The following is a 24,644-nucleotide window of genomic DNA, read 5'->3' as shown; positions in this document are numbered from 1 at the left end:
TAGGTAATACACCGGCCTCTGCCTCCCAAAGTGCTGGGATTACAGGCCTGAGCCACCACACCTGGCTGCACGCCATGTTTCATTTCGTATTTTTCTCCACTCAAATGCAATAAGCAGCTAACTCCTTCTGGCTAGTTTAAACAATTCTGTGAAATATTCAACTAACACTTCCTGGGCACTGACAGGCAAACTTGGGAAACAACACTACAGGCAAGTTAAGAATAGCCAATGCAAACGCTTGTTTTTTTCTTTTTTGTCACTAACAATTAGACACTAACGTGTGAGGGAGGGGGTTAAGCAAGCAGAATAAAGCTGATGTCCTCCGGGTATGGTGTAATCCCAGCACTTTGAGAAGCCGAGGCAGGCGGATCAAGAGGTCAAGAGATCGAGACGACCTTGGCCAACATAGTGAAACCCCGTCTCTACTAAAAATACAAAAATTAGCTGGGCGTGGTGGTACACGCCTATTATCCCAGCTACTCGGGAGGCTGAGGCAGGAGATCGATTGAACCAGGGAGAGTTGCAGTGAGCCGAGATGGCGCCACTGCACTCCAGCCTGGCGACAGAGAGATTCCGTCTCAAAAAAAAAGAAAAAAGAAAAAAAGCTGATGTCTAAAGTACTGTTTCCAGATAATCAGCAAATGTAATCATGGTTAGAATCGCCATAGCTCTTGATCAGCTATTGAAAGTTTGCTGACATTGCCTGTAAATCGAGAGAGCGAGTGAGAGCTAGAGAGGGAGAGACAGCAAGGAACTGTAACCATTCACCAAAGTATTAGCAATTCCATATTATATATTGCTAGCAGTAAGACTAAACCCCTCAGGGAGGCCTGGCCAGCAGTTATTATTATTATCATTATTTAGGCAGTGTCACTCTGTCGCCAGGCCAGAGTGCAGTGGCGCGATCTTGGCTCACTGCAACCTCTACCTCCTGAGCTCTAACGATTCTCCCACCTCCCGAGTAGCTGGGACTACAGGCGCGGGCCACCATGCTCCGCTAATTTTTTATTTTATTTGTAGAGACTGGGATCTCGTTATGTTACTCAGGCTGGTCTGGAACTCCTGGGCTCGAGTGATCCTCCAGCCTTGGGCTCCCAAAGCACTGGGATTACAGGCGTGAGCCACCGCGCCAGGCCGAGGCAGTAATTTTTTTTTTTTTTTTTTTTTTTTAAGACGTTGTCTCGCTCTGTTGCCAGGCTGCAATCCCAGCTCACTGCAACCTCCACCTCCCGGGTTCAAGCGATTCTCCTGCCTCAGCTTCCCGAGTAGCTGGGATTACAGGCGCTCGCCACCCCGCCCAGCTAATTTTTTTACTTTTTAGCAGAGACGGCGTTTCACCGCGTTGGCCAGGATGGTCTTGATCTCTTAACCTTGTGATCCGCCCGCCTCAGCCTCCCAAAGTGCTGGGATTACATGCGTGAGCCACCGCGCCCGGCCCTAGCCAGGAATTTTTAATGGGGCTCAGGCTTGAATCCTGAGTTCACTAAAACTTCCCAGCTTGGGAAAACACCCGGGGTTCCCATGGGTGAGGTAAAGGGCGGCTGGTGAGAGAACAAAGGCTCCGCGTCCGCGTTCGGAGCCGCTGGGCAGCCGGCCTCGCTGGGGACCAGGCTGCGGTGTCCCTGGTGGCGGGGATCCCGGACTGTGACCCGGCCGCCGCGGCCCCGCGCTCCTCTCCCGGGCCAGCGCCTCAGCCGGTGCCCAGGAGGGCGCCGCGATGACTGGCGCGACAGCCAGGGAGGCGCGGGAAAAGGAGCGGGGGGCCTGAGGCCCGGCTGCCGCCCAAGTGGGTGAGCGAGCGAGCGACTTGTGAAACACGCCGCGGCCCAGTCACCAGCCAGGACCGGGATCACGCGGCTCCCACGGCCAGGTGAAGAAGCCGCCGACTGAGTGCGACGGAGAGGAAGGACGCCTGAGGACAGAGGGCGACGTTCCCCGAAGTTCACGTCCGCCAGGGTCAGCCCTCGCGCTTATGTAATAAGGGCGCGCTGCCATTGGCCCGCGCGACGGGCCAGGGCGCAGGCGTACAAGCCGGGCGCGAGCGGGGAGGAGGCTGCCGCAGGAAGGCAAGTGGGCGGGGCTACGAGGAGCGGGCGGGGCAGGGACGCCGGGGAGATCGGCGCGGCGTGCGCGGGCACGAGGCGTAGTGGCCTCCCCTAAGGCTGAGGCGGCGGCGGGCGCGCGGCGGCGGCGGGTGTGCGAGGCGCGGGCTGTTGTGCTCCCGGCTCTCTTCTTTCCCCACCTCGGCGGGTGGAGGAGGCCCAAGCGGTACTGGGCGCGCTCCCCCTTCCTCTCTCTCCGGCGTTCTCCCCCTGCCCTCTCGCGCTGCGCCGTCTCTCCGACGCAAGACTGTCCCGGCCCGGGTGAGCGGCAGCGGGGGCGGCGCTGACGCCGTGGGACGCCGGGGAAACGGGGCGGGGGCCGGCCGGCGAGGGGCGGTGGGGACCGCGGGACTCGCCGCGGGTCGCGAGGGGTCGCGGGGAGCGGCGGGGCCCGGCCCGGCGCGGGCCGCGGGAGGGAGGGTGAACTCGGGCGCCTGCCAGGCCCTGCAGGTGGCCGGGTGGCAGGCCAGCCGCGGGAGCGGAGTGGTAACCTTATCCCTGGCGACAGCCGCCGGTCGGCTGCCGGAGGCCGGCGCTCCCGGTGGCCGCGGGGTCCGGGTTTCGGGCAGTCTTGGCCTCGGACCAGGGTCCTTGAGGACTGGCTAGGTGGGGGCTTCTTAGCCTTTGGTGGCAGGGAGGAGGAGGGGGTCCCGAGGCGGGAGAGGCCGGTTTGGGAAGGAAGGTGCGCCAGGCTGCGGCTGGGGTCGGAGAAGTGTTGGGTGAAGGAGACCTCACTCTGGGTGCGTTCCTCGCCTCCTCTCCCCGAAACGATGGAGTTGAAAGCTAGGGCCAGTCTATGGAGCGCTGCCTGGGCCTCTTCCTTTCAGATGGTTATGGAGAATGTGCCTACTTCCTGGACCCAAAATCCTTTTCTTCTCTTACTCATTTGTGTTGGTTTTAAAGGAGCTTTGGGGCAGTGCTTACTTGTTGCCTCCTACGAGAGCGCCTCATTTTAGAACTCGTTCCTTCTACTACTTCCTTCTTTGCAGCCCCTCGGAAAACCACACGAAGAGTTGCATTAAAAACCAGCGTGTAGGTATTTGTAAATGACGTTTTCCCTCCAGTTTGTCGCATTTAATCAAGGAACGGTTGTAGCTGCTTATGATTTTGTAGAAAATGCTGTTGGCTTGAGAGCACATCATAAGTTGAGCTGTCCAAAAGCAGGTGGTTGGTTCGTTTGAGTTTCTGCTTTCAGAAAGGAAATCGATGTGGCGTGTTGTCAGAAGTTAGGGGCCTACCTCATGCACTTAGCCTGTTTGATTCAATTTCCTTTATGTGATGTTTTCTGTTTTCAGAATAAGAACAAGCAACTACTCTCTTTATTAAGTCTCTTCGGGCTTTTTGATTGCTGTTTGGTGACAATGAAAAATGGATTAACTCTATTGTGTAATGTTATATTTTAGGGAAAGTCCTAAGTGCAAAAGTTAAAAATAATTTTGTGTATATAGTGACATTGCTTTGTACGAGTCACTACATGGAACTATCACAGTAGCTAGTAACTTGTAGAGAGCAAAGAAACTTCTAAAATTAGCGGCTTAATTTTTGAAGATTTTTTTTTTTAATCGTAAAACGAGAATTCCCACAAAATCAGTATATCAACATACATAAAATACATTTTGTCAAAGAGTTAAGATGAGTGACAGGACTGACTACTTTGTTATAAGGTCCTGATAGTAAGACACTGAGACAGAAAAAATGTTATAAAACATTGGTATACCTAAAGATTGATCATGTGACTACTGTCGTCCAAATTATACAAAAGTATCCAAACCTCTTTTCCATGCGAACAGGTTTGTAAGCTTGCAGTAATATCGGACTTAAACATACATTAAAAAAAAAAAAGAAGAAGAAGAAGAAGACTGTGCAATTTGGCTTAGAATTAAAGATATGGGGATTTTTTTTTTTTTTTTTTTTTTTTTTTTTTTTTTTTTTTTTTTTTTTTTTTTTGAGATGGAGTTTCACTCTTGTTGCCCAGGCTGGAGTGCAATAGCTGGATCTCGGCTCACTGCAACCTCCGCCTCCCAGGTTCAAGTGATACTCCTGCCTCAGCCTCCCGAGTAGCTGGAATTACAGATGCATGCCACCACCCCTGGCTAATTTTTTGTATTTTTAGTAGAAACGGGGTTTCACCATGTTAGCCAAGCTGGTCTTGAACTCCTGACCTCAAGTGATCCACCTGCCTTGGCCTCCCATAGTGCTGGGATTATAGGCTTGAACCACCACGCCCTTACATTTGTTTGTTTGTTTAAGCAAAAATGGAAGCTAAGTCTTCAAGGACTGTTAAAGCTAGCAATATTTACCATTGTTTGGTGGGAATGGGGTTCTCCTATTAGGCTAGCATGCTAATATTTACAATTACGAAAATGTATTAGGCTAGTATGTAGTATGCTAGCCTAATACAAAAACTCCATGTTTTGTCAGTTGATTCAGCCAACTATCCTGAAAAGCATTGACCCTCTTTTATATTTTATCTGACTTTCAGTTCATTTTTTTGCTGGTGGGAACTTCTCCAATCCGTGTATTTTTTCAGTTTCCTTTTTTAGGGACTAGGAGCTCAGTAATTTTTATGAAATGCTTTGACCTCATATCCATTAACTAATTACGGTTCCAATCAGAAAAAGCTTCACCCTTCCCTGGTGAAGTTAATATAAATCCATTCTATGTTCCTGTCCTGCAATAATTTACATTTAGTTACAGTGCTAGTCAAAACTATATATATATGAATTCTTCTTAGGATCCAATTTTGATATATTTAAAAAGCAATTGAGACTCTTGAAAGACTCTTTATGAACAGGTTTAACTTGTGTGGTCTAATAAAAGCCTTTAAATGGAAAAGTAGTAAAGGTAACTTTTTTTTTCAGCGAAATTTTTTTTTTAATCCATTTGGGTTCACTTCAGATCATCAGTAATAAAAAGTGTGTTATCTTTCAGCTTTGTAAAAGAACCCTCTTAACCACGTTCATTCCCTCAACTTGGAACTACTAGAGAGCAAAGAAACTTCTGGAATTAGTAGCTTGCTAATAATCTTATTTTATAATTTGTGCAGCACTCCAGCAAGACCAATGTTTTAAAAAATAATAACAGTAGTTTTATGAAAACTAAGTATTTAAGAGAACAGTGTCCACCTGTTTCAGTGGTCTCCTTTAGAAGGATTAGCTGTCAGCTCTTCCTTAAAGTTGTAAGAATCACAATTGCAAGTCACCGTGAATACTAGGAAGGGAAATTGCCTTTGTTGAGTGATCAAATAAATGATGGGGGGTGGCTAATCTTTTTTAGTAAATTTTTGAAGATTACATACAGTAAAATACATAAATCTTAAGTGTACAGTTCAATGAATTTTTGCAAGTAAACACACTTGATTCAAAATAGAGAACATTTTCAGAACCCCGTAAGTCCTCTTCTTGCACTGCCTTCCCAGTCATTAACCGTAACCCCAAGGTGACTCCCTTCACTATAGATTAGCTTTGCCTGTTTCAAACTTTAAATAATGTATATTCTCCACAACTGGCTTCTTTCCTTTAACATTGAGGTACAACCAAGTTGTTACTTGTAACAATTTTTTAAATGCTGCGTAGTATTCCCGTTGTATAAGTACTATAAAAATATGTATACAAGTTGTGCATCCATTTTACTGTTGATAGACATTCACATTGTTTCCAGTTTTGGAATAGGCACTCTGAACATTTTGTACATGCCTTGGGTACATAACATTTGCATTTGTATTGGACATATACCAAGAGTGGAATTGCTGGCTCATAGAATAAACAGCTACCAACTAGCTTTCCACAGAGTTGTGCCAGTAAATACTTTTGTAGTATTTGTATGTAAGAATTCTAATACCTATTCATTTTTATTTGCCAGATGTTTCTATAAAACTTAAGGCTTCAATTCTAAGAACCTTCTTATGCTCAGATTACTCTGTATTAGAGTAAATAAGCCACTCTAATGCTTTACCTTCTGTTTTTAGATATGGCTCGTGGACAGCAGAAGATTCAGTCTCAGCAGAAAAATGCCAAAAAGCAAGCGGGACAAAAGAAGAAACAAGGACATGACCAAAAGGCTGCTGCCAAAGCTGCCTTAATATATACTTGCACTGTCTGTAGGGTAAGGGGAATCGAAAGATACAGCTCTCCCATGGGCAGTTCTTTCATTATAAATTGGTTTGTGTAGATTAAAATTTTGAAACCATGGCAAAATAGATGCTTTACTTGAAATAGTAGGTTCAAAAGCTGATTATTTTAGGTGTCTATCTCATTCATTCTTTCAACAAATATGTTTTGAATGGCTCCTGTGGCCAGACAAAATTAGGTGCTGGGGAAAAGGGGTGAACAAAACAAAATTGCTTTACTCATATACAATAACAATGTCTTCATAAGGGCATATGATACACTTCACTAGCATATCATAGCTCTAAACTACATTCTTAGAGCTATATGACATGCTGGTAAATATACCTCTGGTAATATCATTGGGTTTTTTTTTCCTTCTTCACTAAATCCATAATTAGGATGTCTATAAAACTATATAGAGTAGATTCATGTTGAGAGCTTTTCTTAGAATTCATGTGTTTTATTAGATTTGAAAAATAATATAACAGCTACTTTTTTTTTTTTTTTTTTTTTTTTGAGACAGAGTTTCCCTCTTGTTACCCAGGCTGGAGTGCAATGGCACGATCTCGGCTCGCCACAACCTCCACCTCCTGGGTTCAAGCAATTCTCCTGCCTCAGCCTCCCGAGTAGCTGGGACTACAGGCGCGCGCCACCATGCCCAGCTAATTTTTGTATTTTTAGTAGAGACGGCATTTCACCATGTTGACCAGGATGGTCTCGATCTCTTGACCTCGTGATCCACCCGCCTCAGCCTCCCAAAGTGCTGGGATTATAGGCGTGAGCCACCACGCCCAGCCATAACAGCTACTTTTGAGTGCTTACCATATGTCAGACATAGATCCAGGTGTTTTACATGTATTTACCCATTTAATCCACATAACAACCCTATGAGATAAAGTACTTTTATTACTCTCATTTTAAAGAAGAGTAAACTGAGTCATGGAAATTTAACAATTTGTGTGGGGTCACCCCACTGGTTAGTAGAAGAGCTGGAATCTAAAGTCAGGCAGTTCAACTCCGGAGTCTACCCTCTGGACCACTGCTGTACTGCCTCTCAAAGAAATACTTCTGAAATTCCAATTCAGAGCCTCTTGCCTGTTTGTTTAAGCTCATTATCCTTGAAGTTAGTGAATGGCAGTGCCAAAGGAAACCATAGTGGGATTAGTTTCCTACATATACACTCAAAATAATGAAATTGAGCAGCTTCTGATTGTTTTGAAAGAGGCAGGGTGCACAGTTTAATCAATTAATAATGAAATACCTTAACCTAAAAGTGCTAGAGTAATTTGCATATTAAAAAACTCAAACCCACAGACTTCTATTTCATATGTTGTTAATTGAATGGGTTAAAACTAAATAATTGAAGGTTCTTGTCAGGGGAGAAAGTATAGTATAGTATTTGAGAGGTCACATACCTAGTACTAAGTACTAAAATAAGGTCTTGGGTAAATTAAACTCTGGGTTTTAGTTTTCTTATCGCATGAAATGAGGATGCTAGAAAGAGCTACAGATTACTTTGAAGGTTCTGTGGGAATTAAGGTAACGTGCTTAACATAATAAGCATTCAGTAAATGTTACCTGTTGTTTGCTGTTAATCAGATAAGCAGAATACATTCTGTATGACCTACCTTTCTTTATATGTGAAATGTGGGAATGTTAGGAATTTCTTTACCACAAAATCCCTCTTCATATGCCAGCCTCTGAGTTGTAGGAATTTAAAGATGTTTTGTGATAATTGTGTATCATGAGAAGGTTCAGGATTCTAAAACGTAACACATTTTTGCTTCATAAATAATGTCTAGCTCTCTTTTGCACAATTTTTTTGTTAGACACAAATGCCAGACCCTAAGACCTTCAAGCAGCACTTTGAGAGCAAGCATCCTAAGACTCCACTTCCTCCAGAATTAGCTGATGTTCAGGCATAAGGTTGTTTACAGGTAACTGACCTCTTTTTTATTGGTTTGTTAATATCAGCGTTGTAAAAAGACCAAAACTGTCTTCTCATATTGTGAAATTAATTTCTGCCTTCTGAGACTTTATTGCTTCCACCTTTAATGTGTAACTTAAAAGTCCCTTTTTCTCAGACTGTTTCCTTTCAATGCTTTTGAAACATCCAAATTTTTACTACTGTAGCCCAAAATGGGGAGATGAGTACATGCTGGCCAACTCTGGTCCAAGAATGGAAGAAACTTATCCGTTTAAAGGAAATAGTGATGACAAAGATACTGGAGAGTTTTTCTCTCAGAAACAGTGTACACCAATGTTCCTGAGCACCTTTTTACAGTTACTTTACTTACAATTATTAGCAGATGTTCTTCTTTTTTCCCCCCAACCCATCCCCTTAGCAGAGTTTATGAGTATTAAAGTATAGGGCAAAATGTAGATATGTGCTATGTAAATTTGTTTATAAATTTGTTGTTTGAAAGTCATCACTTTACACATTGTATTTGGTTGGAATTTTTCCTCCTAAAGAGTGGAGTTAGTGGTGGGTGTGTTGTGTGTTTGAGAATTATTTCTGATACTATGTTCATAGTGTTTCTTAGTTATTTGAAATGCAGATTAAGTTGCATTTGTGTAATGGTAACATTCATTGAAAATTTTGCTTATGTTTTATAGGTGAATTCATGACAGCTTTGAGTCTTCTACTGTCTCAGACCTTAGGTAACATACCTGCAGCTGCTTTTCTAACAAACTGTTGATCAGCAAAAATAAAGGGGCTACAGAAAACACTCATTTTTATGCTGTTCCCTTTTGGGCTTCATGCAAAGACAATTCTGTGTAAATGTACAGTTGACTCTGATTTGGAAATCTGAAAATCAGTCCATCCTTGTTATAAAAAATTTTTTTACAATTGTAATTATATTGATGTTCATATTGTGTAAAATAACTCATTTAATAAAGTAGTTCTTTGATTTACAACATCACAGGATAAATGGTTTTAGAAATTCTGTTCTAACTTTCCACATTATTTGCCTTATAAAAATCTAATGAATTAATCAGCTCGAATTGCAAGTGCAATTCGTATATCCCTTTCTCAGCTCCGTGACAGGTTCCTTAGTTAAATTAGAGCACTCATTCATTAAATTTATGTATACGATTTTATTGGCAGCTGATCATCTAGGTGAAAAGTGACTTATCTGCTGCTGCTTAGTATATTGCAGTTATGTATCATTGTCCACCTCTGATTATTTCCTGTGTTTGAGTTAGAATATATATATATGTGTTTTTTGTTTTGTTGTTGTTGTTGTTGTTGTTGTTGTTGTTGTTGTTGTTGTTGTCGTTGTTTTTTGAGATGGAGTTTCGCTCTGTCACCAGGCTGGAGTACAGTGGTGCAATCTCGGCTCGCTGCAACCTCCGCCTCCCAGGTTCAAGTGATTCTCCTGCCTCAGCCTCCCCAGTCACTGGGACTACAGGCATGCGCCACCATGCACATTTTTGTATTTTTGTAGGGATGGAGTTTCACCATGTTGGTCAGGATGGTCTTGATCTCTTGACTTCATGATCCACCCGCCTCGGCCTCCCAAAGTCCTGGGATTACAGGCATGAGCCACCACACCCAGGCCAGTTGGAATATTTAAAATTGCAATATGACCTGGCTCTACCTGCCAGTCAGGTGTTCCCTGTAGATAACCGATAAATTCCTAAAAGCAGTTGGATTGTCAGTGAGCCCTTCTGAAAGATTAGGTTCTGATGTATATGCCATAATGAAATAATCATTAAGCCTATTGTTTAATGCAAAATATGGAACAAATGTGAACTGGCAAAGATCTGTTTTGATACTAGATTCTTTGAAAATTCTGAAGTTCTTTAATTTGAAACTGAAACATAATTTTGGAGGTTTTTGGAAGTTATTATTTAGCCGTTTATACAAATGAATTTTGCATTAACAGGAAGATTGGAATGACTTGTGGATGAATGAATTCCTAGAACCCCCTCCCTCCTTTCTTTTCTAAGTGAGTTGATTTTAGGAGTTTGCTTTGTGCTGTTTCCTAAAATCAAAAGACTGGTGTACAGTATGACTTCCGTCTGAACTTGAAAAGCATTAAAATGGGTCAATATTCACATTCTTTTAGATCTCAGGATGGGGAAATGGGTTTGTTCAGATGGATATGGTAAATCCTACCCAATTAAGGAAGGCTAATTTTAGAGTTCTTGTAATTTGCTTGTGTCAACTCTTAACTTATAAAACTACTGTAACTCAGTTTAAATTTTTAAATTAACGTGATAGGAAGAACACCAAAATATTTCCCGGTAACTGCTTAGAGCCACATATGTGATCCTGTGGATTAGAGAATGCATTCCCTCTTCTGCTGTAACTTGTCATTGCTTTAGATCTGCATATTTTGTCCACCTTGTTTGTCTTCCCTGTAAGTTTAAGATATTTCCAAGGAAAAGCTTCAGTGCTATAGTTAGCAATTCCTATTCTTACGCCCTTACTTTAAAATAGTCCTTTTATTTTGTGTATTTAGTTTCCTTTCAAATTTAATATCTGTTGCTTCCTAATATGTTGATTACCAGAACATTAGAATTTTACCTAATTTCTTATGGGTATTGCAGAAGTTCTGGTTAAATCACAACTTAAAACTTTTTAAAAGTGCTTTGAGCATATGTATGTTTACGTTTAGTGACAAATCATATAAAACCATTCACAAGTTTTGGTTTAAATTTTTTTTTCTTTTGTTTTGCTGGCTGTAATTCAGGATGAAAGTTCTTTTGTTCTTATATTTAACCCTTTTTTAATAAGCAGCTGAAGACACCATATTTAACACTGTATCTCAGTGATAGGGAAATAGCTGCATTGATCTTACATGAGCATTAATCCTTATACTTCATGAGGGGATTATTAGTACAATCCCCATTTTACTGTGTTTGAGTTAAAACGAAACATCCCTGTAATTTAATTTGAGGATTCTTTAACAGATTACAGCAAAGTTCATTATAAAACTATTATGGTGTCTTCAAAGACTTGATAAAATACACTGAGAGAGAATTGGTCCATTTGTATGCTGTATTTCTATTACTTGCCAAAAGGAATGGGGTTAAGATTAAACTTGTTTCCATCTCTTCATATGGATATACATCCCCATGTTTAACACACTAGGGGCTCAGTTGTGTGCTGTAATGTCATATTAAAGAAGATATTAAAGAAAACTAAACTAGTCTAATTTCTTCTACATTTTTAAGAGTTTTTTATATTCCCATTTTATTTTTTCTCTCTGAACTTAGAGTTGGCTCTTAAGTATAGCTTGGTAGATCTGAGGGTAGCAAGAGATTTCTTTCTTTTCTCATTGCTTTCCCTGCAGTCCTTGCCTTTTCAAGGTTGACTTGGGTGGAAAAAACTTGTCATTTTGAAACCTTACTATATAGAATAAGTGTGAATTGTTAGAAAAGAGGAAGTGATTGGCTATTAACATAAAAATACAATTATGAAAAATACTTAGGTCAGTTCATTGAATTAGATGGAATAAGTCCTTGATGATATTGTAAGATTTGAAGTAATACTTTTAATTTTATATTAAAGAGTCTATATAGGTAATTAATGACATCATAATTCAAACCTGAGATGTGGCGTAAGATAAAATTTGTCGACATTACTATTTTACCTAAGAAAAACCATGTTTTTAATTTTCATTAATACCTGTGATGTGGCCGGGTGCAGTGGCCCACGTCTGTAATCACAGCACTTTGGGAGGCTGAGGTGGATGGATCACTTGACGTCAGGAGTTTGAGACCAGCCTAACCAACATAAGGAGACCACGTATCTACTAAAAATACAAAAATTAGCTGGGTGTGATAACACACACTTGTAATCCCAGCTACTCAGGAGCCTGAGGCAAGAGAATGGCTTGAACCTGGGAGGCGGAGGTTGCAGTGAGCCCAGATCTTGCCACTGCTGTACTCCAACCTGGGCAACAGAGCGGACTCTGCCTTGGAAAAAAAAATACACATACACACACACATGTAATATACTGTACCTACTTTAAAATGTGGTTAATGGCCTTTTTCTATAACACAGTGATCAAACACAGTCCAAACTATAACTAAAATACTATATTTAAACTACTCAGTCTGAATTAATTTATTTGTACAAGATTTCTGGTTTTTTTGGAAAGTGGTTTAGTTTGGTCAGAGTACTTTTTTGGTCATGTACCTTTTAACGGTATATGGCAATGAAGATCAACACCAGGGAGTTGTGTTTGCTATAACTGTATATTTTGAAATAGTTTAAGCTACCTTAATTTTATTTATTGTTAAGGTTTCAGAAAAATCTTAAGAGCTTTCAGTGTGTAGGTTTAATGAAAACATCTGTCTACTTAACAAAATAGACTTTTTAAAATAAAAGTTCATCCTGTCATTTTTAATTATAGATTACCACATTAAATTGAAAATGTTTTTTATTTTAAATGTTCTTTTGATAAGTTGTTTTACTGAGTTATCTTCTTCTTTTTTTTTTTTAAATAGCCATTTTTTAGATTCTATTCTTTTTATACTTTGTGGCTCCAAATTTAAAATCCACATATTCAGAGACAGACTTTAGTCACTTTCTTTATATTCACATGGAGATAATTGTTAATTATTCCCATTTGAAGTAATTGTTATTTCTACCATTAACTAATATTATTTGAGGATTTTTGGGAGGAAGAATATCTTTATCCCACATCTTTTGGGGATGAACTCTTTCAGAATTTTAAGTCACTAAGGTATTTATTGAAAATCATATATGTGAAGTTGCATTATAAGCTGTAAAGCATTATATAAAAACAATGTATTATATAAAGAAATACAGCAAAGTTCCCTAATTTTTGGAAATTCAGATGCATTCTGGTGATAATACATGTTTTTATTTACATGATTTTAGGCTATATGGCTAAGTGCTTGGTGTGTTTTATAAACAATAACTTAGTGAGGTATATGTATATGTGTGCATTTATGTGTATATGAGATGGCTTGTGGGTTAAAGAGGGCAATCTGTGCCTGGAATATGAGGAGTCAGCTGAGCCAGGAGTAGGAAGGAATAGGGAAATCAAGGTGTTGGTGGCTGAGTGAGCAAAAGTACATATAAAGTTTCTTTGAGAGAAAGTGAGTAGGCCAGCCTGAGCACAAGGCTTGTGAATAAGAGTCTTTGATCCCATGGAATAGAGTGGGGAGAATCATTAGAATGGGACGAGACTGTGCAATGCATGCACACTGCAGAAAATTGTTGAAATTACTCCTGACACTGGGGACTTTTTCAGGGTTTGGATGCAGGAGAGTGATGTGGTGCAAGTATGTCAGGAAAACTTGTATTACGTTTATTAATGCAATACCGTGTTGGTACTGGTTTGATAGAGATCTTTTTACAAACTCTTGTATGTTTCACTATTTAACAGTTTACTGTCCATAATTTAACTTTTGGTTATTCTAGGTTATTATGAATGTAGATTAATGGGCAAGAATTTTGCTATGCTCTAATGCAATGATACTACTGAGACCAAAAAGCCGTATTTAGGGATGCTTGTCCCTGTACTAAATAACCCCAGACTACAGTGTGGCTATACATGACATTTTTATCTTCTTCATTATAGAAGTAATATATTTTGAAATATATCTCATATATAAAAATTTGAAGAATATGGTAAAGTTGAATTTTAAAAATTTACCAGTACAAAACATTTTGGAATAGTATCCCTGTCTGTCTCTTCCTCCCACTCCCTCTCTCTCTCATTCTTACCACATAGATTTTTTTTTAAGTTAATGCACATTTTTTAATGTTTGTAGTCACTTTTGGGATATTATGTTTTGGTATTTTGCTATTTCATTTAACAGCAGGTGGGTTTTTCATGTTATAAACTGTACAAAGTAGAATTTTTGTGACTACATAATGATCCATTGGGTAGATATTTACCCATAGTTTTTTAACCATTTTCCTGTTGTTGGACATTTAGGTTTTCTCTAATTTGTGCAGAAGGCTTTATTTCTGCATTTAAAATTATACATCATAAAACTTTAAAGCTCTTCTGAAAAGTGTGTAATACTTTATTAAAATAGTGAATGAGAGAGAACCAGAGTTGCAGACTGCAAATAGTATGTAGGACCAGACAATACTCAATCAACAATGTTTTGCGTGTTACTGCATTACCTGTGTTTGAATACTAGCACTTTTCCCTGAGTTTGGTAGGTTAACCATTGCATATTTCCTTGATTGCTAGTGGAGCAGGAATATTTTAACTACATTTGTTAGCCGGATACAGTTTCTATTTTGTGAATTATCCATTGCCCATTTATTTGTTGGGATCTTCTGACTATACTTAATCTGCTGTCCACAGTAAACTTGAAAGAACCAAAAGTTGCCGGGGAACACAAGATAACTATAGTTACGAAACTTGTAACTTATTTTATGCAGAGAACAAAAGTGTAGGCTCCGTCTGCACCACTTGCTGGAAGCCTTAACTGTCAAAGTATAAGTCCAGTTTGCATTTAAGGCATATTTTTATTGAAGACTAGTGAAATGTTTTTGGTTTGTTTGTTTTTTGTTTTGTTTTGTTTTGTTTTAAGATGGAGTCTCACTCTGTCACCCAGGCTAGAGTGCAGTGACATGATCTCGGCTCACTGCAACCTCCACCTCCCGGGTTCAAGTGATTCTCCCCCCTCAGCCTCCTGACTAGCTGGGACTACAGACACATGCCAGCATGCCTGGCTAATTTTTGTATTTCTTTTTTTTTTAGTAGGGACAGGGTTTCACCATGTTCGCTAGGCTGGTCTCGAACTCCTGACATCAGGTGATCCACCTGCCTTGGCCTCCCAAAGTGCTGGGATTACAGACTGAGTCACTGCACCAGGCTGTGAGATACGTTTTTTATTGTTACCTGACTGCTATTAAGAAACAGTATTTTCATTAGATTGTCAGTTGAGTAAGTTACAGTAACAAAATAACCTTTTATGTTTGGGATCTATATTAGGTTCTATTATTTAATATTTATGTATGTGGATTTTCTTAGTAACAAAATAGATTGTATTTAAGCCTTGGCTTGAATAGCCAGGAACATTACTGATAGCAAGAGAGTTTCTTACTTAGGATAGAAAATGGCCAAACATAAGAATTTAAAGCTGTAGTTGAATGACCCAGTGAGAAAAGTGGTAAACACCTAAGTTCAAATCTGGCTCTGGTTTTTCCTTGCTCATTTTGAACAGTTTGCCTCACCTTTCTGAGCTGCAGTATCTTCAGTCACCTTATAAAATGCAGAAACTAATACCTACTTCAAATGACTGTTTTAACTTAACAAGCAAATGAAGTAATGAGTATAAGCTCCTGTGCAGTCACAAGTGCTCAATAACTGTTAGCATTCTTCTCACTGTCTTCCTTTCCCTCCTCCCTCTGATGAAACTAACACAATATGTCTTTACACATACTCGTCTCATGTTTGCCCATTTCTGCTTGTGCTTTTTCTTAGGACTAAAATGCTTTTTCCTCACCCAATCCCAGTCTTCTGCTGTGGAAATGCTACTTATTCTTCAGGACTTCACTTGAATGCTGATTTTTTTTTTTTTTTCTCATGAACCTCAGGACTTAGAAAAATGTACTAATGTGGGAAAAAGGAATATACAGTGATAAATGTGAAAGAAGACTACAAACTATAAAAAATAGTGTCAGGAGACTAAATTTTAGAAGGGCAAAAAGTTCCTGAAAAGCAGTAAAGGTAATGTATGTACTTGTTTTCATTTAAGCATTAATAACAAGGAATGAGCGTTAGCACTGCCTAAGCAACTCCTATTTATTTGCTGTGTATTTTGTAAAACTCTCATTGTGAAAATGAACCCAGTATGATGAAATACTAAGAGGACATATGATTTCACTGGGTTTTTACTTGGCTTTGATGAATTATGACTCAGAAGGCTATAGGAATTTGTAGAATTTGACATTAAGTCTGAACCACTTTCAATCTAGGAAAGTGATAAAGACAGGAAGCTGTCCAGAAGACAAAAGATAAGTAATATGTGTCTTGATTTTCTAAAAAGCACAAAAGAAAACATTTAAGAAAAGCAAAATTGTAAATTTGCTCTTGGTCTCTAGGTAAATAAGTATTTTATCTTTTTACTGTGAACCTCCTTTTTCCTCAGTTAGGCCTTGGACAAATTTCATGTGCAGTTTTATTTATAGTTTTTTCCCCTATCACATTTGTTTTCTTTGTGACAAGAGAAATTCTTCTAAAACACTACAAGTCACAACCCCCTCTGAAACACGTAGGTGCTCTCCCTGGCCTACCAGATGAACATATACTTCTGGGTTGTGATTGACAGGTCCTCCACAGTCTGACCCCAGCATGTACTTCCAGCCAGCCCCTTCTGCCATACTTGTTCCCATGTCTCTTGCTGAGTGAATTACTTGCTGTTCCTTGAGTAACTCTCACTGTGCCTTTCTTGCTTCTGCACAGTCTTTCTGCATCTTGACTGGAGTGCCCTCTTTTTCCTCTTCCATTCTTACTGTGCCCTCTCTCTAATGCTGCCCAATCTGATAGGATCACTCCTTGTAACCCTCAAAGTCACTGGGCGTGACCTTTCATCTTTTCATCAGTATACTGTTCTTTACTATCCTTGGGAACAAGAAGTAGTCTTATTTTTGTGTCTACTTGAATGTTTATGATAGCATGAAACTATTATCTTTCAATATAGCGTTCACTAAATTGCAACAAACTATTCTCATTGCTTTATAGATTACTTTTTAATAAACTTTTTTGGTTTACTCTTTTAGATTACTAAGGCTATTAAGAAGAGGGTTCATATAGGTATTGCTGTACATGTAGAAACCTTTATAGTTTACAAAGTATTTTTTTAATTGCATATAAAAATATGCTTGAGGAAATCAAGGGACAGCTTGATGACACATCTCAATTTGAGCAAGGCAGAGTAATTTATGGTAATTTTGATAGCAAGATTGTCTACAGGCAATAGTACATTTTAGTGGACTTAAACTGTTTTTGAATTTCTGCACTCATATCTTGGCCACTTTAAGAGTGTGTGTAATATGTGTGTTACCTGTTTACAGATAACATATGGAAGGAAAGCTAATACAGAATCACAGTTCAGAAAGATTTCAGGCTGAAAGGCTAAGGTAAAACCAAGAAGCAGTTTAAATGGAATAAATGTTAAATCCATTTAGAATTTATAAAAATTACATTTTACAAGTACAAAATACGGGCAACAGTCTATCTTGGCATTTTTTCAGGTTAAGAGCCAATGCATTAGTTTAGTCTTATTATAAGTCAAGCATGACTTCTTTGTTTTAAAATATAGGAATGCAATCTCAGTTTCGGAGAACACATGTTAATCACACATTTTTATTGAGAGCCAGTTTTCTTGTGAAGTTGATGTTTTATTCTGGATGTCTTTGTCTTTGCTGTTTATAAGTGAAACATTGTGTAGATTCCACACAATGCTGGGAGGAGGTCAGGGATGGTAAGTCGACTGTAAACCATGTTTACTAGGGAGACATTTGGAAAGTTGGTATGCTGTCTTGTTCTGAGAGCACATCTGAAGGCCATAGATGGAAGTTATCTCACTGTAAGAAACCTCATTACAACATCTAGATCTCTCCAGTATCACAATGGCTTGTCTTACAGCAGGAGCACCCCTTCCTTAAAATTCTTAGTCAAGGGATTATCTCATTATGTCTGGGACAGGGCAGCAGGGTTTTCTAGCATTTGAGAGGAGATCAGGTAGACAGGCTCTGAGATCCTTCTCATTTAGCAGTCCTCTTGCATTGAGTAATGCAGTGCTGGGAGCCCATATGATAGTTACGTACTATGAGCACATTTTGTCAAATGGGAAAAGCTACTCTTATATTGATTTATTTGAACATAAAAACTGCTTAATCTTTACTTGTCCTTATCATTCTCAGATGCTTATAAATTAAATTGGAGAATATTGAGTCAGAATAGGTGTCAGGATATCTTCATCACACTTGGATTTGAGATACACTTCTGATTGTAGAGCATGTTTGTATTTAATGTTTTAATAGGCTCCTAGATGTCAACCTTGGTTTAGAAATACTTCTTTTTATCACCTGGCAAGTGGTGTTTCAATATTATTACTGTAGGTCAGAATCATTCTTTATCAGTGGACTCTAAACTTAAATCGTAAAGTTCTATCAGTAAAAAAAAAAAAAAATCTTGACTATACTGTCAATGTAATTATCCATAAATTACATGCACATACTTCCATTGTAATTATAAAGCATTCACAGGATGAGATGAAAAGCATTCTAATGCTTTCTTTTTGCATCTCAGTGGATCAACTTATATCACCACCAGGGACACACACCTCACTTTCAGCCATTGCTGTTTGTCATAGAACCTGTCATAAAAACCTAGATTTTAAGCTAAAGGGCAGTTAACAGCTCACAGATGCTCTTTATAAGTCAATAAAAGCAAATGAAATGCAGTAAGGGTCTATGCTGTGTAAAAAAAATAGTCTGCAAAGCATGTGAAAGTGTATTCTTGAAAAAGTACACTGCTAAAGGGTACATGCAACATTTTTTGAACACTTAGCATATATAGTTTGGAACATGATACCTGAGACTAGAGAAGTCAGGACTGGAGAGATTTGTATAAAGGTGAAGTCTTAGGAACATACGTTTAAGGCTGTATGTAGTGAAAAGAATAAACAAACTAAAGTTAAAATGTTGGAAAGCCCTCACTTTTAGGGGATAGGTAGAGAAGGAGCTAGGAGAAGTAACAGAAAGAACAGTCAGAAGGGTAGGAGGAGCATCAGGGTCATATACAATACGTTCTCAGACGTGGGAAGAGTTTGGGTTTGAGGCTGGGTTGTCAGGATCATAAACTAACATCCATTCACTGAGTGCCTGCTTTGTACCAGTGTGTGGATTAAATACATTCTCAACAGTGGTAGTCAGCATCCCAAATGCTTCCGTGAGGTCAAGGGAATATGGTTTTGGGAAAACAGGAGTGGAAGCTGAGGGACAAGGAAAGAGCAGTTACAGACCCCTGACTTGAATCAAGTAGTGTCACACAGGGAATGTCCTCACATATGGGATCAACACTTACTTCCGAGAGGCCTAAAGCACTGATTACCAATTAAACCTATTGTGTAGCAGACTTGCTCACACCTTAAAATGTACTGTGATGGTATTAAGATTTTTAGGCACAGTAAGCTCAATTTATATTTAAAACATTGACATCGATATTTGGAAATGATTATACTATATTTAAATATAACCTATGATCTTCAGTGTTGTAACCCTAAGTAACTATACTTTACACATAAATTTATATATAATCATGCCTTGCTTAACCATGGGATGCATTCTGAAAAATCCATTTTTAGGCAGTTTTGTCATTTTATGGACATCCTAGAATGTCTTACACAAACTTAGATGGTATAGCCTACTAGAGACCTAAACTATATTGCTCTTAAGTCATAAACCTGTACAGAGTGTTATTGTACTGAAAGTTGTAGGTAATAGTAACACAATGCTAAGTATTTTTGTATCTAAACATAAAAAAGATACAGTAAAAATATAGTGTAGGCCAGGCGAAGTGGCTCATGCCTGTAATAACAGCATTTTGGGAGGCCGAGGCAGGCAGATCACCTGAGGTCAGGGGTTCAAAACCAGCCTGGTCAACATGGTGAAACTCTGTCTCTACTAAAAATACAAAAAAAAAATAAGCCGGGCATGGTGGGGGGTGCTTATAGACCCAGCTACTCAGGAGACTGAACCAGGACAGTCTTGAACCCAGGAGTCAGAGGTTGCAGTGAGCCAAGATCACACCACTGCACTCCAGCCTGGGTGGCAGAGTGGGACTCCGTCTCAAACAAAAAAAAAAATACAATGTAAAAAATACAAAATGTTAGACCTGTATTGGACATTTAACATGAATGAAGCTTACAGAACTGAGAAGTTGCTCTGAATGAGTCAGTGAGTGGTGAGTGAATGTGAAGGCCTAGGACATTCCTGTATACCACTGTAGACTTTTTAAACACTGTGCACTTAGTCTACAAATATTTTTCTTTAATAGTAAATTGACCTTAGCTTACTGTAACTTTTTTTTTATTTGTGTAAGTTGTTTTTTGGGGCTTTTTGTTTGTTTTTTTTTTTTTTTTTTTTGGTTGGTTGGTTTTTTTTGTGTGTTGAGACAGAGTCTCCCTCTGTTGCTCAGGCTGGAGTAGTGATAACGATCTCAACTCACTGTAACCTCCGTCTTCCGGGTTCAAGTGATTCTCCTGCCTCAGCATCTCCAGTAGCTGGGATTGCAGGTGCCCACCACCATGCCTGGCTAATTTTTGTTTTAGTAGAGATGGGGTTTCACCATGTTAGGTAGGCTGGTCTTCAACTCCTGACTTCAGTGATCAACTGCCTTGGCCTCCCAAAGTGGTGTGAGCTACCACACCCAGCCTTAACTTTTTTACTTAATAAACTTTTTACTTTTTGACCCTTGTAATAAAACACACACACATTGTACAGACAGCTATACAAAAATATTTATATTCCTACTCTGTATCCTTTTTTCTATTCTTAAAGTTTCTTATTTGACTTTTTAAACTTTTTTGTTAAAACTAAGACACAAGCACACACATTAGCATAGGCCTACACAGAGTCAGGGATCATCAGTATCACTGTCTTCTACTACCACATCGTGTCCCACTGGAGGGACTCCAGGGGTACTAACACATGGAGCTGTCATCTATGATCATTGAAGCCTTCTTTTGGAATACATTCTAAAGAACTTCCCTGAGGCTGTTTTGCAGTTAACATTTTTTTTTAAATAAGGAGATAAGTATACTCTAATGAAAGTAGAGTATACTAAGGACATTAACCAGTAACACAATTTTTATCATTATCAAGTATTACATTCTGTATATAGTTGTGTGTGCTGTGCTTTTATGACTGGCAGCGGAGTAGATTTGTTTATACCAACATCACCACAAACATTAGTAACAGATTGCACTACATATTACAAAGGCTACAATGTCACTAGATGATGGGAATGTTTCAGCTCCATTATAATCTTATGGGACTCCCATTATAGATGTAGTCTATCATTGGCCAAAATATGGTTATGCAGTTTATGACTAATTATATATAAAATCTGATTTTATATATAAATTATATAAAATGCACATAAAGTAATAGTTTTAAAACAATTTATAAAATTATAAGATAACAGTTATAAATTATGTTTATATATATGTAAATGCACTAGACTTTATTGGTAGCATGAAAATAGAACTCACCTTGAGCCATTCACACTCACTGTTGGTTGAACAGAAAATAATACTAACCTTGTGATAATCTTTCTGATCAATAGTTTAAACCCTGAGATCCATTTTATTCTTAAATGTGATTGTAGTTATTTTCATGAGAAAATTCCTAGACGTTAAATGTCTGGGCCAAAAATATGCACAAAAGCTTCTACGCTGGTGTCCTTTGATGTGAATTGGAAGATCAGGTGTCGGTGGGAAAGGTTTTTGTATGGAGAAGTGATGGAGTCATTCAGAAGCTCTCCTCAGTTTGTCACCAAGTGACTCAAGTCTCCGAGGCCTAGGTTTCTTAGCTTTAAAGCAGTATCTTCTCCCATCTCACAGCACTGTGAGGAGGATTTTTTTTTCTAATTTTGGAAAAGTGCTTTTGTAAAATGTAAAATCCCCTTTATACACACACACACACACACACACACACACACACACTCTCTCTCTCTCTCACTCAAAGTCTGAGATATATGTGTAGAATGTGCAGGTTTGTTACATAGGTATACACATGCCATGGTGGTTTGCAGCACCCATCAACCCATCATCTACATTAGGTATCTCTACTAATGCTATCCCTCCCTAACCGCCTACCTCCCAACAGGCCCTGGTGTGTGATGTTCCCCTTCCTGTGTCCATGTGTTCTCATTTTTCAACACCTATTTATGAGTGAGAACATGCAGTGTTTGGTTTTCTGTTCTTGTATCAGTTTGCTGAGAATAATGGTTTCCAGCTTCATCCATGTCCCTGCAAAGGACATGAACTCATCCTTTTTTATGACTGCATAGTATTCCATGGTGTATATGTACCACATTTTCTTTGTCTAGTCTATCATTGATGGGCATTTGCATTGGTTCCAGGTCTTTGCTATTGTAAACAGTTTCGCTGTGAACATACGTGTGCATGTGTCTTTATAATAGAATGGTTTATAGTTCTTTGGGTATATGCCCAGTAATGGGATTGCTGGGTCAAATGGAATTTCTATTTCTAGATCCTTGAGAAATTGCAACACTGTCTTCCACAGTGGTTGAACTAATTTACACTCCCACCAGCTGTGTAAGAGTGTTCCTATTTCCCCACATCCTCCCCAGCATCTGTTGTCTCCAGATTTTTTAATGATTCCCATTCTAACTGGCATGAGATGGTATCTCAATGTGGTTTTGATTTGCATTTCTCTAATGACCAGTGATGATGAGCATTTTTTCATATGTTTGTTGGCCTCATATATGTCTTCTTTTGAAAAGTGTCTGTTCATATCCTTTGCCCACTTTTGAATGGGGTTGCTTGTTTTTTTCTTGTATATCTGTTTTAGTTCTTTGTAGATTCTGGTTATTAGCCCTTTGTCAGATGGGTAGATTGCAAAAATTTTTTCCCATTCTGTTGGTTGCCAATTCACTATAATGATGGTTTCTTTTGCTGTACAGAAACTCTGAATTTTAATTACATCCCATTTGTCTATCTTGGCTTTTATTGCCATGCTTTTGGTGTTTTAGTTATGAAGTCCTTGCCTATGCCTATGTCCTTGATGGTTTTGCCTACGTTTTCTCCTAGTGTTTTTATGGTATTAGGTTTTATGTTTAAATCTTTAATCCATTTAGTGTTAGGTGACAGGTAGGGGTCCAGTTTCTGCTTTCTGCACATTGCTAGCCAATTTCCCCAACACCATTTATTAAACATGGAGTTCTTTCCCCATTGCTTGTTTTTGCCAGGTTTGTCAAAGATGAGATAGTTGTAGATGTGTGGTGTTTCTTATGTGGCCTCTGTTCTGTTCCATTGGTCTATGTCTCTGTTTTGGTACCAGTACCTTGCTGTTTTGATTACTGTAGCCTTGTAGTATAGTTTGAAGTCTGGCAGTGTGATGCCTCCAGCGTTGTTCTTTTTGAATTGTCTAGGCTATGATTGCCTGAGGATTGTCTAGGCTATGCAGGCTCTCTTGTGATTCCATATGAAGTTTGAAGTGTTTTTTTCCAGTTCTGTGAAGAAGGTCATTGGTAGCTTGAAGGGGATAGTGTTTAATTTATATGCCACATTTTCTTTATCCAGTCTATCATTGATTGGCATTTGTGTTGGTTCCAAGTCTTTGCTATTGTGAGCAGTGCTGCAATAAATACATGTGTGCATGTATCTTTATAGTAGGAATGATTTATAATTCTTTGGGTATATATCCAGTAATAGGATGGCAGAGTTAAATGTTATTTCTGGTTCTAGATCCTTGAGGAATTGCCACACTGTCTTCCACAATGTTTGAACTAATTTATACTCCCAACAACAGTGTGAAAGCATTCCTATTTTTCCACATCCTCTCTAGCATCTGTTGTTTCCTGACTTTTTAATGATCGCCATTCTAACTGGCATGAGATGCTATTGCATTGTGGTTTTGATTTGCATTTCTCTAATGACCAGTGATGATGAGCATTTTTCATATGTTTGTTGGCCACATAAATGTCTTCTTTTGAGAAGTGTCTGTTCATATCCCTCACCCACTTTTTGACGGGGTTGGTTTTTTGCTTGTAAATTTGTTTAAGTTCTTTGTAGATTCTGGATATTAGCCCTTTGTCAGATGAATGGATGGCAAAAATTTCTCCCATTCTATATAGGTTGCCTTTTCACTCTGATGATGGTTTCTTTTGCTGTGCAGAAGCTCTTTAGTTGAATTAGATCCCATTTGTCAATTTTGCAGTTTTGGCTTTTGTTGCCATTGCTTTCCTTTTACTTTTCTTTTCTTTTTCTTTTCTTTTCTTTTTTTTTTTTTTTTTCTTTTTTTAGATACAATCTTGCTCTTGTCACCAGGCTAGAGTTCAGTGGCATGATCTCAGCTCACTGCAGCCTCCACCTCTCGAATTCAAGTGATTCTCCTGCTTCAAGTCCCAAGTAGCTGTGACTACAGGCATGCGCCATAACGCCCAGCTAATTTTTGTATTTTTAGTAGAGACAGGGTTTCACCATGTTGGCCAGGATATTCTCAAATCTCTTGACCTCGTGAGCCACCCACCTCGGCCTCCCAAAGTGCTGAGATAACAGGCGTGAGCCACCGCACCCGGCCGCTTTTTTTTTTTTTTAATGAAACGTAAAATACAATTCTGCTCTGTGATTTATATTTCTACCCTATTTGTTTTATTGACTTTTCATTAGTCTCTCAAAGATGATACTCTGTTTTTCTTTATTAAAAGAAATGCTTGGGCCAGGCATAGTG

The 24,644-nt window shown here is 39.1% G+C and overlaps 1 protein-coding gene across 3 annotated transcripts in view; it reads left to right on the top strand.

Annotated features, from left to right (window-relative positions):
• Positions 1-2,118: 2,118 nt before the first annotated feature.
• The window catches only part of ZNF706 (zinc finger protein 706), a 34,876-nt gene continuing 12,350 nt past the window's right edge, over positions 2,119-24,644 (top strand). The window contains exons 1-4 of one of the 3 annotated variants that reach the window (XM_003940682.4): positions 2,119-2,363; positions 6,070-6,206; positions 8,041-8,148; positions 8,828-9,144. In XM_003940682.4, coding sequence (XP_003940731.1) covers positions 6,072-6,206; positions 8,041-8,136 — 231 coding nt within the window. In that variant the 5' untranslated portion in view covers positions 2,119-2,363; positions 6,070-6,071 and the 3' untranslated portion in view covers positions 8,137-8,148; positions 8,828-9,144. Of the gene's footprint in view, positions 2,364-2,739; positions 3,135-6,069; positions 6,207-8,040; positions 8,149-8,827; positions 9,145-24,644 lie in introns of those variants that run through there. The other 2 variants (XR_012514121.1, XM_074386984.1) reach the window with 2 other exon arrangements.

The sequence above is a fragment of the Saimiri boliviensis genome, chromosome 15 (assembly GCF_048565385.1).
Source record: "Saimiri boliviensis isolate mSaiBol1 chromosome 15, mSaiBol1.pri, whole genome shotgun sequence".
In the NCBI taxonomy this organism is placed as follows: Eukaryota; Metazoa; Chordata; class Mammalia; order Primates; family Cebidae; genus Saimiri; species Saimiri boliviensis.
This window is presented reverse-complemented; position numbering and strand designations above follow the sequence as displayed.